Source organism: Papilio xuthus, unplaced genomic scaffold (assembly GCF_000836235.2).
Source record: "Papilio xuthus unplaced genomic scaffold, Pxut_1.1 DF827542.1, whole genome shotgun sequence".
In the NCBI taxonomy this organism is placed as follows: Eukaryota; Metazoa; Arthropoda; class Insecta; order Lepidoptera; family Papilionidae; genus Papilio; species Papilio xuthus.
Window position 1 is genome coordinate 5,327,359 of NW_013531107.1, and position 15,472 is coordinate 5,342,830.

Below are 15,472 nucleotides of genomic sequence, written 5' to 3' on the forward strand. Positions count from 1 at the left end.
TTGCAAATTCTCGTCCGTTTCATTGCAAAGCGAGTGTTAAAGTTCAACTTAAATCTTGAAGCCGTCGCATTTCAAGCTGTCATAGAATTTGAATTTATTACGTTAACTCAGCAAGATTTGCATAGAAATGTGAAAAGTTTATGTATTAGGTTTCAGTTTTGAAATTAATTTTATACTTTAGTTTTTATATCTGCTATCAAATAGCTAAAACAACTCACGCCTCGCGTACCTATAGATAGGCAGTAGTTATAAATTTCCAATTGGCACAAAAAGTATAGTTCATATTAGTAGATATTTGTTAATTTACTAATATTTTTGTACCATTCTAACTAAGCTCTGGGCATGTACGATATGGTTTACGATAATAGCCGAACGGCGGGATTCGAACTTACGACCAAGTGATCGGAACTCCGTACCCTTAAACATTAGGCTATAGGTGCTTCATAAAGCCGGATTTACGATAAAGAGGCCGCGTAAAATAAGTAGGTTTGAAAAATGGTTTAGTACTGTGAATATTATAATTTTGTTATGGCGATTTTCCTGTACATTAGACAGGCATGATTTCTAGGTCGCTTTGTTTACAAAGCGTCAAAGTTCAATTTAACGTTGAATTATTATTCAATTATAAAAAGCGATTAATTTAAAGAAAATTATTAACCTATTGGCCCATAGGCCAATAGGTTAATAATGCTGGATGAGAGTGGCCGAGGATCGTGCTCAGTGGCGTGCCATGGGAGAGGCCTATGTCCAGCAGTGGACTAATATAGGTTGATAATGATGATGATGATTAACCTATTTAATTTCGATGATTAATAATATTTTAATCTGTATATTTTTAGGCATACATATAGAACATAGTCTGGAAGAACACATAGGCTGCTTTTGTTATTCCGCGCGAACGGAGTCGCGGGTTACACAACTTTACAGATAAAAGATCTTTAAGGTTATATTTATTACACAAGTAAAATTCGTTCATTTGAAAAAAAACAAATTAAATATAAACGATTACAGCAATGATATGTATATCCGTTCTTGATAAATAAAAAAAAACTTTTAAGAACCAAATTCAAATTGAAAGGTAATAAGGATACGAGACGTCCTTAAGTAATATAAGGCGAGGACAGTAATCGATATTCCCGGTTCATTTAGTACTAACCTTGGATAACATTGTATCAGTTTATTCAAACAGAATGTAAGAAATAACATGTTTTGTACATATGTTTAGGCAATGAAAACTTACATTACGAAGAAATTTTGTTTATGATGCATCAACTCCGAAACAAATGAACCGATTTTTATTATTCTTTCTCCATTAGAAAATAGAAAGTAACAATATCTGGAATAATTGCTGTATGTTTATTATAACGAAAAGATAATCTATACTAATACTAGCTGTCACCCGCGACTCCGTCCGCGTTTTTGTCTTAAAAATAAAATAAAAAAATTTAGGGGTGGACTACCCTTAACATTGAGGGGGATGAAAAATAGATGTTGTCCGATTCTCAGACCTATTCAATACGCTCACAAAATTTCATGAGAATCCGTCAAGCCGTTTCGAAGGAGTATGGGAACGAAAATTGTGACACGAGAATTTTATATATAAGATTTCATTATTGGGAAGCTACGTCAGATGACAAATACTATATTTATTGCATTTTTTGGGTTCCGTACGCCATAGGAAAAAACGGAACCCTTATAGGATCACTTTGTTGTCTGTCCGTCTGTCTGTGAAGACTCAAGAAGGTATCAAGCTGGAATTTAATTCCGCGCGGACGAAGTCGCTGTCGCGTTCAACCATTGGTGAGATTTTATAATGACATGAATGTAAAAGTAAGGATCATAGATAAATGTCTAGCTATGTTAAGTTCTGTGTTTTTTTATAATAAGTTTAATTACTCTTTTTCACTGTAGTTTTATATTAACACACTTTTATTAACTAATTTAGAGCCAAATAAGCCTTAAATCTTATCTTTATTGTGTCCGTAAATACCCGCAACAAATAACCTTTGAAAACAAACCCATTTTAATATAACAAATGTCATGAATAAAATTGTCAATAAATAGTGTTAATAATACAAACTTAGTTTAAAAAGAAAGCATATATTTAAAAATACCTTTAAAAACAACTGTCTCCGTATTTTGGTATCACAATCCGAAACACTGATAATAAAAACAAAACACAATAAAAAAACCGTTTCATATAACGTTGTAGCATTCGATTTTCAAACTTAATTTAAATTTCGCGCGATATTCGTAAGGCAAGCGATCGCTATGAGCTGACCTAAGCAACTGATATTCTCGATGCCGCGCGTGCGCATCCAAGCGAGGAACATACCAGCTATGTCCGAGACTGCAGTTTACCGCGTTTATTGCTAAATAATTGAATATTCTCTTTCTGTTACAATCATATGGTAATCTTACTAATGTTATATATGCGAATATTTAGATGGATGGATGGATGTTTCTTTGAGGATATCTCCAAAACTACTGCGTGGATGTTGCTGAAGTTTGACCTAGATGTAAAATACAGTCTAAAAGAAAATATAGGCTATTTATTAAGTTTTTTAATTCCGCGCAGACGTAATCGCGGGGTACAGCTAGTTACACTATAAAGTCAATTGCAATCTATAGTTGTTATTAAAATACAAAAAGGGCGTTTTAAAACAAAACATTTTTTTTGTTGATTTTAAATAGTTGCATGTTAAAATAGTTTGAATTTAATTCGGATTTTTTAAAATGTATTTTACTTAATTATTTTTTAATATTCGAATATTTTTTCCATTTGAATAATTCATATAATATATTACCTATAATTATTAAAGAATTTACAATGTCTTTAATTACTTATCTACATCGTAACTTGACACAATTATTGTTAGGCTTATCTTTAACTCATGATCGAATTGTAACCTTCAAGTACTACGGATGCGGGTTAAAACCTAATCGAAGGAAGGTCACATTTAATGTTTCTTTATACTTTTTTAATTAATTATTTCAGAATGAAACTAACACTAGTATAAAATAATCTACCTTCAATAGTTTAAGCTACTTATTTTGTTTAATAACCATATTATTTGTTCTCTAATGAAGTAGAAACTGCGTTACAGTTAGTTTAGCCTTGTTTTAACTATAACGGAAAATGAACGCATTGTTCGAGGAAATTAAAAGAAATATTCAATGCAAGATGCTGTTAAAGACAACGTGTTTTGCATTCATTGTAATTAAATGTTTAATTTCTTTTGTTAATACTTTAACGAACCTAAGAAGACTTAACTAGAAATGTAATAAAGTGAAAAACTAACCGTGTTTTTTCTGAGACCTAAATCTCTGTGTAATACATATTTTGGTCTTAGAAACCCACAGTAAGTAAGGAACATGTTTAAACTAACGCATTTAAACTTGAAACTTCCGTGAATACAGTCTTAGTTATTCGTTAGGTGTAAGCTTAAAACGCGGATCTACGAAACATTTTGACATTTTTGTGCCTTTGAAAATATTTTATTTAAATTTAAAAAAATCTTTGTAACATCTCGATACTCATTTTTTAAGCAATAGTTATTAAGTATAATTTAATAAGCATATTCTTAAACTGTTCACTAGGTTTTTAAAAGGAACTATTATGTAAAACAAGTTTTTATGAGCAATTCTGATTCAGCGTTAAAGGATTAGTCAAGCTAGGTTTGTTAAGAAGAAGACTTGTAGCAACTGCATACTGGTTTTATCTTATCCTGACATTTCTAGCTCTACGTTATCATTGCGTACACAATTAGATTCCTCCCCTATGTTTATTGTCGATCATTAAGATGCGAGGAACGATTCGGCTTTAATTCCTAACGCTAAGAAACGCGTAACACTGAGTTGTGTAATTACGTTGTCTTGCTCCGGTCTTCCTGTTCGAATAATTTTGTATGTATTTTACATTCATTGCTATTGTATTGTTATACAAAGAACTCTCTTTTTTCAGAGGGGGAAGGCACGGTTGTTGTGTGAGCTTCGCTCCCCGAATGGAAGCAAGCTAAACCCCTCTGTTCTCACTTGGCCATAGTGTGTAGGGCTTACGTGATCATGTGCATTAGCAACTGCGATGCCCCCATGAATACAAGGAACTCCTAAACCTTTTAGGTAGCGGCGTATATTATTTTTCATTGATAAAATTAAATATATCCATCTGTATTATGTCTTTGGCTGAGCCTATCGTTGTATCAACGACAATTTGGGTTATCACTTTCGAAACACATGTAGAATCTATTCCTATTTAGTGTTAAGAAAATCTAACACAGTGCCGGTGTACTGGCGCAACACTAGCCTTAGTTAAATGTTCACGTTTATGTCTCCTCACTAATCATTCTGTTACTGGACTTTGTAATGAAAGCACGCCATTCGCGCTAAAGGATTCCAATTAATGATATCTAAAAGTATGTGTTTTCAACGAGAAATACAAAGATGATATGGTTTTAAACTGTTTACAACATAATTAGTTCACAAAACATAATAGAAATACTTAACAAAGTCGATTACTAATCAAAGTTACTAGAAACAAAGTTATTATATAGATGTTACCGTTTAAACGTTAATGTTTCCTTTATAGAAAGCACATTATCTGCTAATAGTTGTACAGGGAAAGCCGCGCTCATTCGCGAAAGCCGATGTGTTGAGACATCAAGGAGGTTATAAATGTTCTTATACATAAATGGTATCGATAAAGCCAGTAATAAACGAAAGGAGGTGATAAGGTTGACATAAAATGGACATGAAGATATGCATGTGACAAAGAGATTTTTAAATATGGTATTTGTAGAGGTAGGAGTAGATGGCTTGATAGGGTGAAAGGTGACATTTGATGACACAATTGAGCAGGGTATGACTAAAATGGATCAATCTGGAGGATGTAAACCTGGACTGCTAACCACAGATAAGGTGGAATATCAACGTGGAGATGATAATGATAAGAAATACCAATGGTTAGAATAACAAGTTTAAAAATAAGTTTTAGTAAAAGAGTTGCTTATAGAGAATCATTTAATTCAACGCAAACGCGGAAACTTAAGCGAATTAAGGTGCGTTTCTATTAATCACATTCAGTGGAATTGTATTTTAGTCGTCATTAATAGAGTGGTAGTCTAGATGTCACGCACCATATACAAACGATTTTCTTCAGAAAGTGACAAACGATATATTGACGTAATTATGTTATTAGGGAAAGCAAGTTTTCTAGCGAGTCGCAATATTAAAGTAATCTATTGAACGTCACCACTTTCTGAAGAATATTATCTTTGTAGCACATTAATATTAATTATTTATAACATAAAATGGGTTGCCAGTAATATTCGACATTAACAAACCTTATTTGTTTGGGTTTTAGAATTTTATTATGATTAGCCGATCGCACGGAATTAGAAAAATATATAAATTAGGCTATATGTTCTTCAATACTATGTTCTACATCTATGTCAAAGCGTGATCCATATAGCCGTTCTAGAGATATCTTCAAACAAACATCCATATAAACAGTCGCATTTATAATATTAGTCAGATTTAAGAAGAAATTCTCTACGCATAACCTTTGCCTAATTGTAATTTTATCAAACGTATCCAACAGGAACCATACACTCCGTAGGTACATGTGGCTTCTAATTCAAAACTATAAAACTATAATAAAAATCGATTACATGTGCACTATTCCTTAAAAGATGAACGTTAACTTCCTTTGAATTATGTTCAAACCTTTCATAAAATTTTCTTTAGTTTATTTTTTCAAAGTCACTTTGCACAAAAGAAAGTAATGGTCGTCGGAGCGACTATAGCAAACATATCCGCCACTGAGAATAAATTCAACTCCACTCACTTATATCTAGCTTAAAGCCAACTATACACGATACGACTAATTTCAAATTAAATTAAAACGATATAGTATTAATACTATTGTTATTTTCCAAAGTAAAGAGCATATTAGAGAAAGGTTAATTCAATATTAAGTTATCCTGTATGAAATGATGGGAAGGGGAAGTGGAATTTGGCGGAGGAAAGACACATAGGAAGGGAAAATATACTATTTCTGTGTGTTCCCGTCAATTAATGGTATGCAACGCGTCTGCAAACTCAGATGTCTATGGGTCGATTCGCTATTTCGCCGAAATAAGGTGGGATATAAAAACGCAATTTTGTCATCAGTTCATTTACATATCTAGAGTCTCGACCATACCTTAAATTACGAGTAATTTTCCAATTATTCTTTAAAAATACGTAATTCAATGTTATGTCATCAACTGAATACGCATGTAAGTTTTGATGTATTTTATTTGTCAATAAAAATTCGGTCCGTGACCAGACAGCTTTATCTAGTGTAGGCTAGTATGTCACTAGCTGTGTATCCTTGTTTTCTAGCTACCGGCCACCGCCGTGCCGGGCGAGATGCGACGCGTTTATTAACCGCAATCCATTGCAACTGCAACGTGTCATTTAATGGGCGTCTTCTTGTCTACAATTAGACACAAGACACCACCTTGTTACTGTATACAGTGTAAAACATACAAAAGTAAACTCTAGTTATAATATGACAAAAATTTTAGATATAAATTTTTGTTCATATATTAACGAAATCTAATTGAAATCGATATAATATTGTGTGCATTAAAATATGACGGAAATTAAAAAAAAAAACCTGCATGAAAAAAAAAAATTATCCAATTAATTTTAATATAAATCAAAATGGTTGATAAATAATTTGTATCTACCAAAGTGAAAATTAAAATAATTTTTCAAAACCACTTTTTTATTTATGATTTCTTTTAAAATAATCTACATTAATGTGAATGAAAATGTAACAAATTTAAAACTTACGCTTCTTGGGAAATGGGAAACTTATTTTACTTTAACAAAACTAATTTCTAGCTGAGAGCGTCACTATCTCTGTCGGAATGCTTTATAGTTCACAATCTAACATCTTGATTCAGTGAGATTGTACGTCGAGACAGATTGCTAGACTAAGGAACGCTTAATTTGAGTCAACTTACTGCTAGTTATGGAACTAAGACATCTGAGTTTCAATATGTTAGTGAATTTTAACTAATATATTAAAAAAATCATTTTAAATAAAAAAAGTTATAAATCACCAGTAAACTGTCCTTCTTTATAGATTAAAAATATATTTTAAAACATCACATTATTTACTATGTGAATAATAAATCCAACCAAAAACAAAATATTAGGTCGGTGTAATACCGCGACCATACAGAAGACAGGCGTCAAGTAGAACGCATTCCGCGTGTCGTGTTCGTACCTTAGGCGTACTGTCTTCTACCTTTTGATGGGTATAGGAGGTTGATTTTGCGAGGAGGGGAAAATACACTTTTGTGTGTGTAGTCTCTTCTGTAGCTTGTAGCCACCGCATCTGCAACTGCAGATGTCTATAGGTAACTAAAACTTCGCTATTTTGACTGATTCAAGTGACCTGGATCTAATCTATGCTATAAAAAAGATAGAAAGATTTCCTTACTACATACAATCTGAAAGCCAATTTAATTTACACTTTAGTTAGTACAACTACTACACGAATGAAGCTAGCAATTGTTCTTCTAATAAACGACTGATCTAATTGATAAACACGGAATTTCGAGATGTACCCATCCTCGTGCGAGGATGTAAATTCACTGCTGGGTGCATCTCGAAATTCCATTTGTGGTATTAAGGTTAGTACATCAGTGATTCACAGACTATCTCTTCGCAGTCAAATAACTAATCTGGTCCGATCTCTGGCGTTTTGGCGTCGCTCCAATGTAAGCCGACAGGAACGTGTTCGCGCATTAACTCCTCGACTGTATCCCAGCTTGAGTTATATACCCTAAGATTGGTGGCTAAAAGTTTCATTTAGAAATGTCAACAGGATGAAGAAGACTAATGTTTTAGTTGTACGCTTTCGTCAGTATGGTATTAAAAGCAACACCACTTTCAAGTTGACTTCAACAATATTAATCGTCTTGTTGGTCTTTTTGCGTATGTACCAGAACAGCAGCTTCAACAAACCAACATTACTAGTTATTTATGGTTCATTGAGTTATTAATAATGTTTTAAGTTAGTTATTATCTATATCTATATTATAAGATTGTCATAAAAGTGAATCGGTGGCTCAGGGGTTAAGCACTTGACTTGTAATCTGCAGATCTTGAGTTCGAATCCCGCCGTGTATTAATATTTTTTTTCATACATATGTACATTTATCTGATGTTCTTACGGTGTAGGAAAACATCGGTTTGAACCTTGCGCGTATCAGCGAAGAAATCCAAAGGTATGTGTGAAGTCAACTCTCACTACGCCAGCATGGTTGACTATGGTCTAGTCACTCCTAAGGGTAGACCCCGAACCACACAGTGGGGACGTATAGTGACGGGATGATATGTCTTTTATCACGTTGTTTGCAGATTTAAAAATAAAATCAGAAACAAAAGTAATGCATGCACTGCAAGTTATGTAACTTACTGCAACTAAAAATATCACGTCAGAAATGGCAAACGTAACACGAAGACAGTATTTGCATTACCCGGCAAAGTAAGAGACACGTACGGTATGTAGCTATTCATGAGACGTGAGATGAATCTCCGATATGTCAGTTTATACCTATCCGGTATCCCACTGCGTCGAGCACATGTAACGTATAATTTAACTAATTTATTTGACCCGGTCAAACTTATATTCAATAACTCATTACTCATTGTTAATTTTAAAAATCGTCACAAGATCCTTGCAGTGCGGTAGCTGAAGACAGCTCGGTAAGAATCATGTCTTGTCATTCTCTAAGCCTTGCGTATGGTTTTAAATGAAGTATAATACTAATAGTAGTTGTTCTAAACAAACATCGCCTCTCCAACCGGGTCAGATAAGTTTGTTACACTATACTGCAGAATGAAGATCGACACCTGTCCGATTGATTTAAAGATACATGCCCCATGTTTTATTCTACTCCTGTTTAAGGAAAATGCTCAGTTACATATTATATCGCCATGGGAACTCGAGGTGACAGCTGATTGACAGATTTAGACGTAATTGTGAGATGGTGACCATAAATTGTTCTATTTTCAGGACAATTATTAATTTGCTAATCTTTTACAATTGTATGCATAGAACCACTAGAAGATATTAATAAAACTAAATAAATAAATCATAAAACAAAAACAAAGTTATTAAGAGAATGAAATACTAAAAAATGAAACTCAAAAATAAAAATAAAAACAGTCGTATCAAATAATAGTGATGTACCGTTCCGCTCGATTAATCGATTTCAGTTTCAGTACATTCGGATAACGGGTAACTTATCGACTCTATCACATGTAAGTGCCGTGAACAAATGTTGTAGAAATGGTGCGTGCTTTTGGACCATATCAAAAGTATGACCAACTCTATATAGTTTTCTCGGACATTACAATAATATAAATTTTAAAACTACTGACATAAAAATATGATAAATTTGAGGAGAAAGAGTGGTATTTTAATATTATGATAAGTTTTTACTCTACTATAGCTGTCACCCGCGATTCCGTCCACGCGAAATAAAAAAAAAAACGTAATTGGTACCCTGTGTCATCTTCCAGACTATATTCTGCATCTTTGTCAAATTTCAGCCGCTCTGAAGATACCTTCTAACAAATATCCATCCATAAATCTAAACTTTCGTATTTATCTATATATATATAAAAGAAAGTCGTGTCAGTTACTCTATTTATAACTCAAGAACGGCTTTAGCGATATGACTGAAAATTGGTGAGGAGGTAGCTTAGAGCCAGGAGACGGACATGGGATATTACTATTTATTCACTTTTTTTTCATTGTTTTTAATTTTTAGTTTTTTTATATATTTACGCGGACGGAGTCGCGGGCGACAGCTAGCTTATAATATATTATTAGTTCTTTAAAAAATGCAAGTATGAAAAAATAAAGTGTATAATTTTCATAATCAAACCAAAAAAAATCCACCATCTACTTAGATATTATTTTGTTATTCTTTACCCAAAAAAATATTATAATTATAAAATATCCACTGAAATTTAAACCTATGGTTACCGTTATAAAAGAGTAACAAATGACGACCCAAACCGTATTGTCTAGCAGCCGGTTGCCGATAGATTGAAACTGACGTGCGTTTTGTGAAGAATGTACTGGTGATAATTTCATCATTTTTTTTGGTCTTACGATATTTTTTCACTTTCATGTAACTTTTGTTACAATTTTCTTGGATTTTAGTTGAATTCACGATGTTAAGAATTCCTCTCTGCAACTTCAAAGTAGACATTGTTTGGTCTTTCTACATTTCTCTCTTTAGCTTTAAGGTATTTTTAACTTTAAGAATGTAAGCTTAGAAAAGGATAAAATAAATTTAATTTAACATGCTCGAATACGAAATATTTTGTAGAATTTTGTGTTGTTTTCTGTCATTGTCTATACTAACCAATTTTTTACATCCTCGTCTACAATACATGCATGTATTGAGTAACGATTAACCTGTATTCAGAATAAAATTGATTTAATATATTCATTATATATAGACGTCGGTGGCTCAGTGCTCAAGCACTTGACTTGCAATCTGCAGCTCCTGGGTTCGCTTCCTGCCATGTACCAATGTGTTTTTCGATTTCCGATTTACATATGTACATTTATCCGACGTTCTTACGGTGAAGGAAAACATCGTGATGCAAGCTGCACATATCTGAGAAGAAATTCAAAGATATGTGTGAAGTCGCACTTGGCCAGCGCCGGTTGCTTATGGCCTAGTCACCCGTAATTTAGGGTAGGCTCCGAGCCCCTCGGTGGGGACGTATAGTGAGCTGATGATGATGATGATGATGATTTTCATTACAAATTGTTTTCAAAGATATTAAACTTACCGTGGTATTCTGAGAATGAAATCTCTTCATAAAACATATCGTTATCCCTGTCATTATTTTTGACAACACCAAGATAACAATATGTTTTAAACGCACATTTTGGTCTCAGAAACCCACAGTTATTGTTAATTTTATAAAGGTCACCCTTGTATATGAGCTCTTTTGCTTTCTTTGTTTTATTTAAAGATAGTAAAATTGATGACAATATCTTCTTAAAACAGTTGTTAAAACAATGAAAACTCATTCAAGTTTTCAATTTGAATTAAAGTAAATTCAATTAAAATCGACGATATTCATTTTTTTTTCGTCGGAGTTCATCCATTTTCATTCCACTGCGAAGCTGACAGCGGGAATAAAGGAAAGGTGTGGATCGTCTGATTAAATTTCCAAGTTTTAATTAGTGTAGTGAGATTGGAATTCCTTCTTATGCTCTGACTGATTTTGCTTTCCCACTTCTTTTGTAATTGAAGGCAACAAAGACTTCGAATTAATCTCTACCGTTTCAAAATGAGTAAGAAATCAAAAAGAATAATCGTTTACTAAAGAGAATATAGTTCTCTATAGGATAATAGCAAACAGACAGCTTCAGTCTAATAGTTTTTGAATTTATCTTACTAATATTATAAAGGCGAATGTTTGAATAAATGGATGTTCACAGTGGCACAACCGATCGCAATGAAAATTGGCATGGTTATAGAATATAGTCTGAAAGAATACATAGGCTAATTAAGTTTTTTTTTAATTTCGCATAGACGGAATACAGATGTACATCTCTTGACAATACTAGTATTGAAAATGGAAATAGGTGATCAAGTACAAGTCTTGTCGACGATTTGTTTGTTACCGTAGAATATAAAAGATGACCAAAATAACGTTCCGTGCTTAAAATGTCTTAATAGGGATTTTTCTTAGTAGGTCCATACATCATCATCAGCTCACGATACCTCCCCGCCGAGGGGCTCGGAGCCTACCCTAAGTTAAGGGTGATTAGGCCATAGTCAACCACGCTGGCCAAGTGCGGGTTTGTTGACTTCAAACATATCTTTGAATTTCTTATCAGATACGTTCAGGTTGCATCACGATGTTTTCCTTCACCATAAGAAGGTAAGTTAGGTTATAAATCAAGTTTTGAAATATGACAATTTTTTTACTTTCCTTCCATTTATTAAAGCATTAGCTTTATAAAGACTTTTTAATAGTTTGATATTAAAAATGTTTGAACATCGATCAAGTGTTAACGGTAGATACGAATAGATTTAAATGAAAGCGCCATCAATTCTGTTCGGGGGACTTTTCCTCCAAGTGGATGTTTTACTCTAAAAGTAAATTGAAATGTCCTGGAACGAATTGATTCAAGTTTTACTGTCTTCAAAAATCTTGAGACACAATTTCCTCCAGATCCGTTTAGTCGTTCTTATGATACCTTCAAACAAACATTCAACCATCCATGCAAACATTCGCATTTACACTATTAGTAATATCTTACTTATGTTTAAGAATATATCTGTAGTTATTTCTTCTAAAAATGTCATATTTATAAACATTATTGAAGGTACGCGTCCATTGGCACGGGCCGGACGCACCGCACGCAGGGCTCGCAACGGATTGCTTGATAAATGCCGTCTTTCGATGTGGACGGTGCGGATAATAGTCGCAGTGTAAAGTAAAAACATAAAAAGTTAACTAAAATTCGTTGCGGGCCGTGCGTGCGCTATGTCGCGGGTAAATGGACACGTACCTTTAACTGACATTCCATCAATATTCATTATATGCTTACGTATACGTAAGCTTAGACTGGATAATTTCATAATTGGAAAATTCAGCGCATCGCAGACTCGTTTCGTTATGAATTCAATGTATATTTTGCCAGACGAATTTAATATCTATACCTGAGGAATAAGATTGAAAATCGTTTGTATCAAACTCGTTGAATATTCCAAAGCAAAGGTTATGCAGGTGTGTGTGTCAATCAATTTGTGGAATATTGAACATTGCATGCCTTTATAATTTCACCTCATTCGTTGATTTATACTTTATCTGAATTTTTTTATATTATATAGCTTTTGATTGAAGTTACATAAATTGATAAAACGAATCAATGAATAAAAAAACAATAATGGAGCTCTATATCTATCTAAGAAAGTTATTAAATTGAACAGTTAGCTGCAAAGGTGGAGAAAGACAAAAGTATGGATGGATTGTGTGAAAAAGGCTGATAGAGATGTATGGAGGAGTACATACTGCATCGATCCTCCGTAAGGACAAGGGCAGGGTTACAATGATGACCTTACTTAGTACGTTAAAACTTAATAATATTATATAAATACGAATGTTTAGATGGATGGATGTTTGATTGAAGATATCTCCATAACAGCTGAACGGATCTTGATGGCGTACATATAGAAATGAAATGTGTATGCTAAGATGGATGTATGGTGTGACAAGGAAGGATAAAGTTAAAAATGTATATATTAGAGGAAGTTTGACAGTAGCGCCAGTGATCGAGAAATTGAGGAGTAAAAGATTAGCGTGGTTTGGACATGTTATGAGTAGGGATGACGATGATATAAGCAAAAAAGTAATGAGATTGAATGTGGATGCCTACAAGGGTAGGGGAAGACCAAAAAAAGTATGGAATGACTGTGCGAAAGAGGATATGCGTAAGAAGGGGGTAGACTCGGATATGACGGCTGATAGAGATGTATGGAGGAGTGTACTGTGCCGACCCTCGATAGGGATAAGGGCAGGTTGATGATGATGATAGAACATAGTCTGAAAGAACACATAGATTGCTAATTAAGTATTTTTTTCCGCGCTTACGGAGTCGCGGGCGACAACTAGTTATTGTATAAACAACTAATAAATTACTGATAGTTATTTTTAATTTAAACAAACATTATTTATAAAATATTTAATATCTTACATCTCCTTTGTATCTAAATACGATATTTACAAAACTTAAAATTTTATTCGCCTACTTAATTTTACTTGTCTACATCTAAAATATTGTCACAATAATATTATTTTGTTTCTACAAAATAATATCCATAAAAAATTGTCGAAAACCATATTGGCAGTATAGAGGGCAGTGTTATAGCTGATTTGAGAATCGTAATTACGAAGCATTTTTATCTTAAACTAAAACTAATAAATATAATACCCAAATGCACACAATTTTTAATGAAAATATAAAATTTTAATGACAATTTTTAATCTTTTTTTCTTTAAAAATTATCGGGTAAAATTAAATTGTGTACATTTAGGTGGAAATCAATACAAATTATGGAAATATAATTTAGTAATAAAAAGTAATCCAATGATTCACCGATATTAAATTTACATATCACACAAATCCCATTAATAATTTTACGATCTTTGTTATTTTTTTACATTTTTAATTTGTTAATATTATTTTATAGGTGGATATTTAAATGAATATTATTGTCATTAAATATGAAAATTTAACAGAAAATAATGAATGAATGAACATCTTATTTTAATTAGATGTTACAAAATATTCTATGTTACATTTAATTTCATTAAATTATGGATTGCATTTTAATGATTTTAATGAAATACTTAAATTAACAAATAAAATGGACTGACAGACTAAATAAATCGAGATTATGAATAAAATTATTGGAACAATCACAATGTAAAATATACAGATTGTTTCTATTTGAAAACGCTAAAATGCTTTTTCTATCGTTTAGCCGGTGGTGCTTGGGTATGGTGGGTACATCCTTCGACATTTTCAGGCCAATCGCATACGTTTTCATTGGGGTTAAAGACAAGGTTCTGTGGGCACGGCATGTGATGTTTACGTTCACCTTCACACATGTAGTACATGGTGCAATCTGCTTTATCGGGATGGTACGAGATATGACCATCTTCTTCTTCACATGTCACTTCATTTGCTGTAAATAAGAACAAACTTGTTAGTGATCGTTTAACGATAACATTATTTATTTAATCAACTAAATTTACTCGCGACTCTGAGAGTGGGAAATTAAAAAAAAATAATAAGTAGCCTGTATGTTCTTCCATACTATGTTCCACATCTATGCCAAATTTCATCTAGATCCGTAGTCGTTCTTGAGATACCTTCAAACAAACATCCATCTATCCATCCATCCATAAACTTTCACATTTATAACATTTGTAAGATGACTAGATTTTTTTATGATTATTATTTTTTACTTAGGACGTAATATTCCTATTGTTAATATTAAGAATAGCTTAATTGGCTACTTACGATCTTTCTTAACGTATTGTGCACTTGCTGGGTTTGAACTTTCGTATGGACCGTCATATTCCAATTTAACCTTGTAACCATCTAATTCTTGTTTCATAGCTGTTACAAGAGGATACTTTCCAGTACCACACGTTCCTCTGAAGTCGTCCATATCAATCGACCAAACCATAATTCCACCGAAGCCCTCTTCTTTTAACCAAGTCATCTAGAAATATAATAAAATTAAATAAGTTGATATTAAAGCCTTATTCTGATACGTTGTAATTATATTCAGAGCTACCTCAAATCTTTTTTCAGCAATTACAAAAAATTACCTACAATTTTATTTTCTAGTACAAAATC

The 15,472-nt window shown here is 32.9% G+C and overlaps 2 protein-coding genes across 3 annotated transcripts in view; both read right to left on the reverse strand.

Annotated features, from left to right (window-relative positions):
• The window catches only part of mwh (multiple wing hairs), a 75,263-nt gene extending 72,988 nt beyond the window's left edge, over window positions 1-2,275 (reverse strand). For both annotated transcript variants that reach the window (XM_013314068.1, XM_013314067.1), the window contains exon 1: window positions 2,115-2,275. The gene's annotated coding sequence lies outside the window, so the exon portion shown is untranslated. The remainder of the gene's footprint in view (window positions 1-2,114) is intronic.
• An 11,508-nt stretch (window positions 2,276-13,783) lies between these two features.
• Window positions 13,784-15,472, reverse strand: part of Cht7 (chitinase 7) — a 61,656-nt gene continuing 59,967 nt past the window's right edge. Inside the window, exons 18-19 of the mRNA XM_013313966.1 lie at window positions 15,131-15,335; window positions 13,784-14,792 (exon numbers count right to left, since the gene is read on the reverse strand). Coding sequence (XP_013169420.1) covers window positions 14,578-14,792; window positions 15,131-15,335 — 420 coding nt within the window. The 3' untranslated portion in view covers window positions 13,784-14,577. The remainder of the gene's footprint in view (window positions 14,793-15,130; window positions 15,336-15,472) is intronic.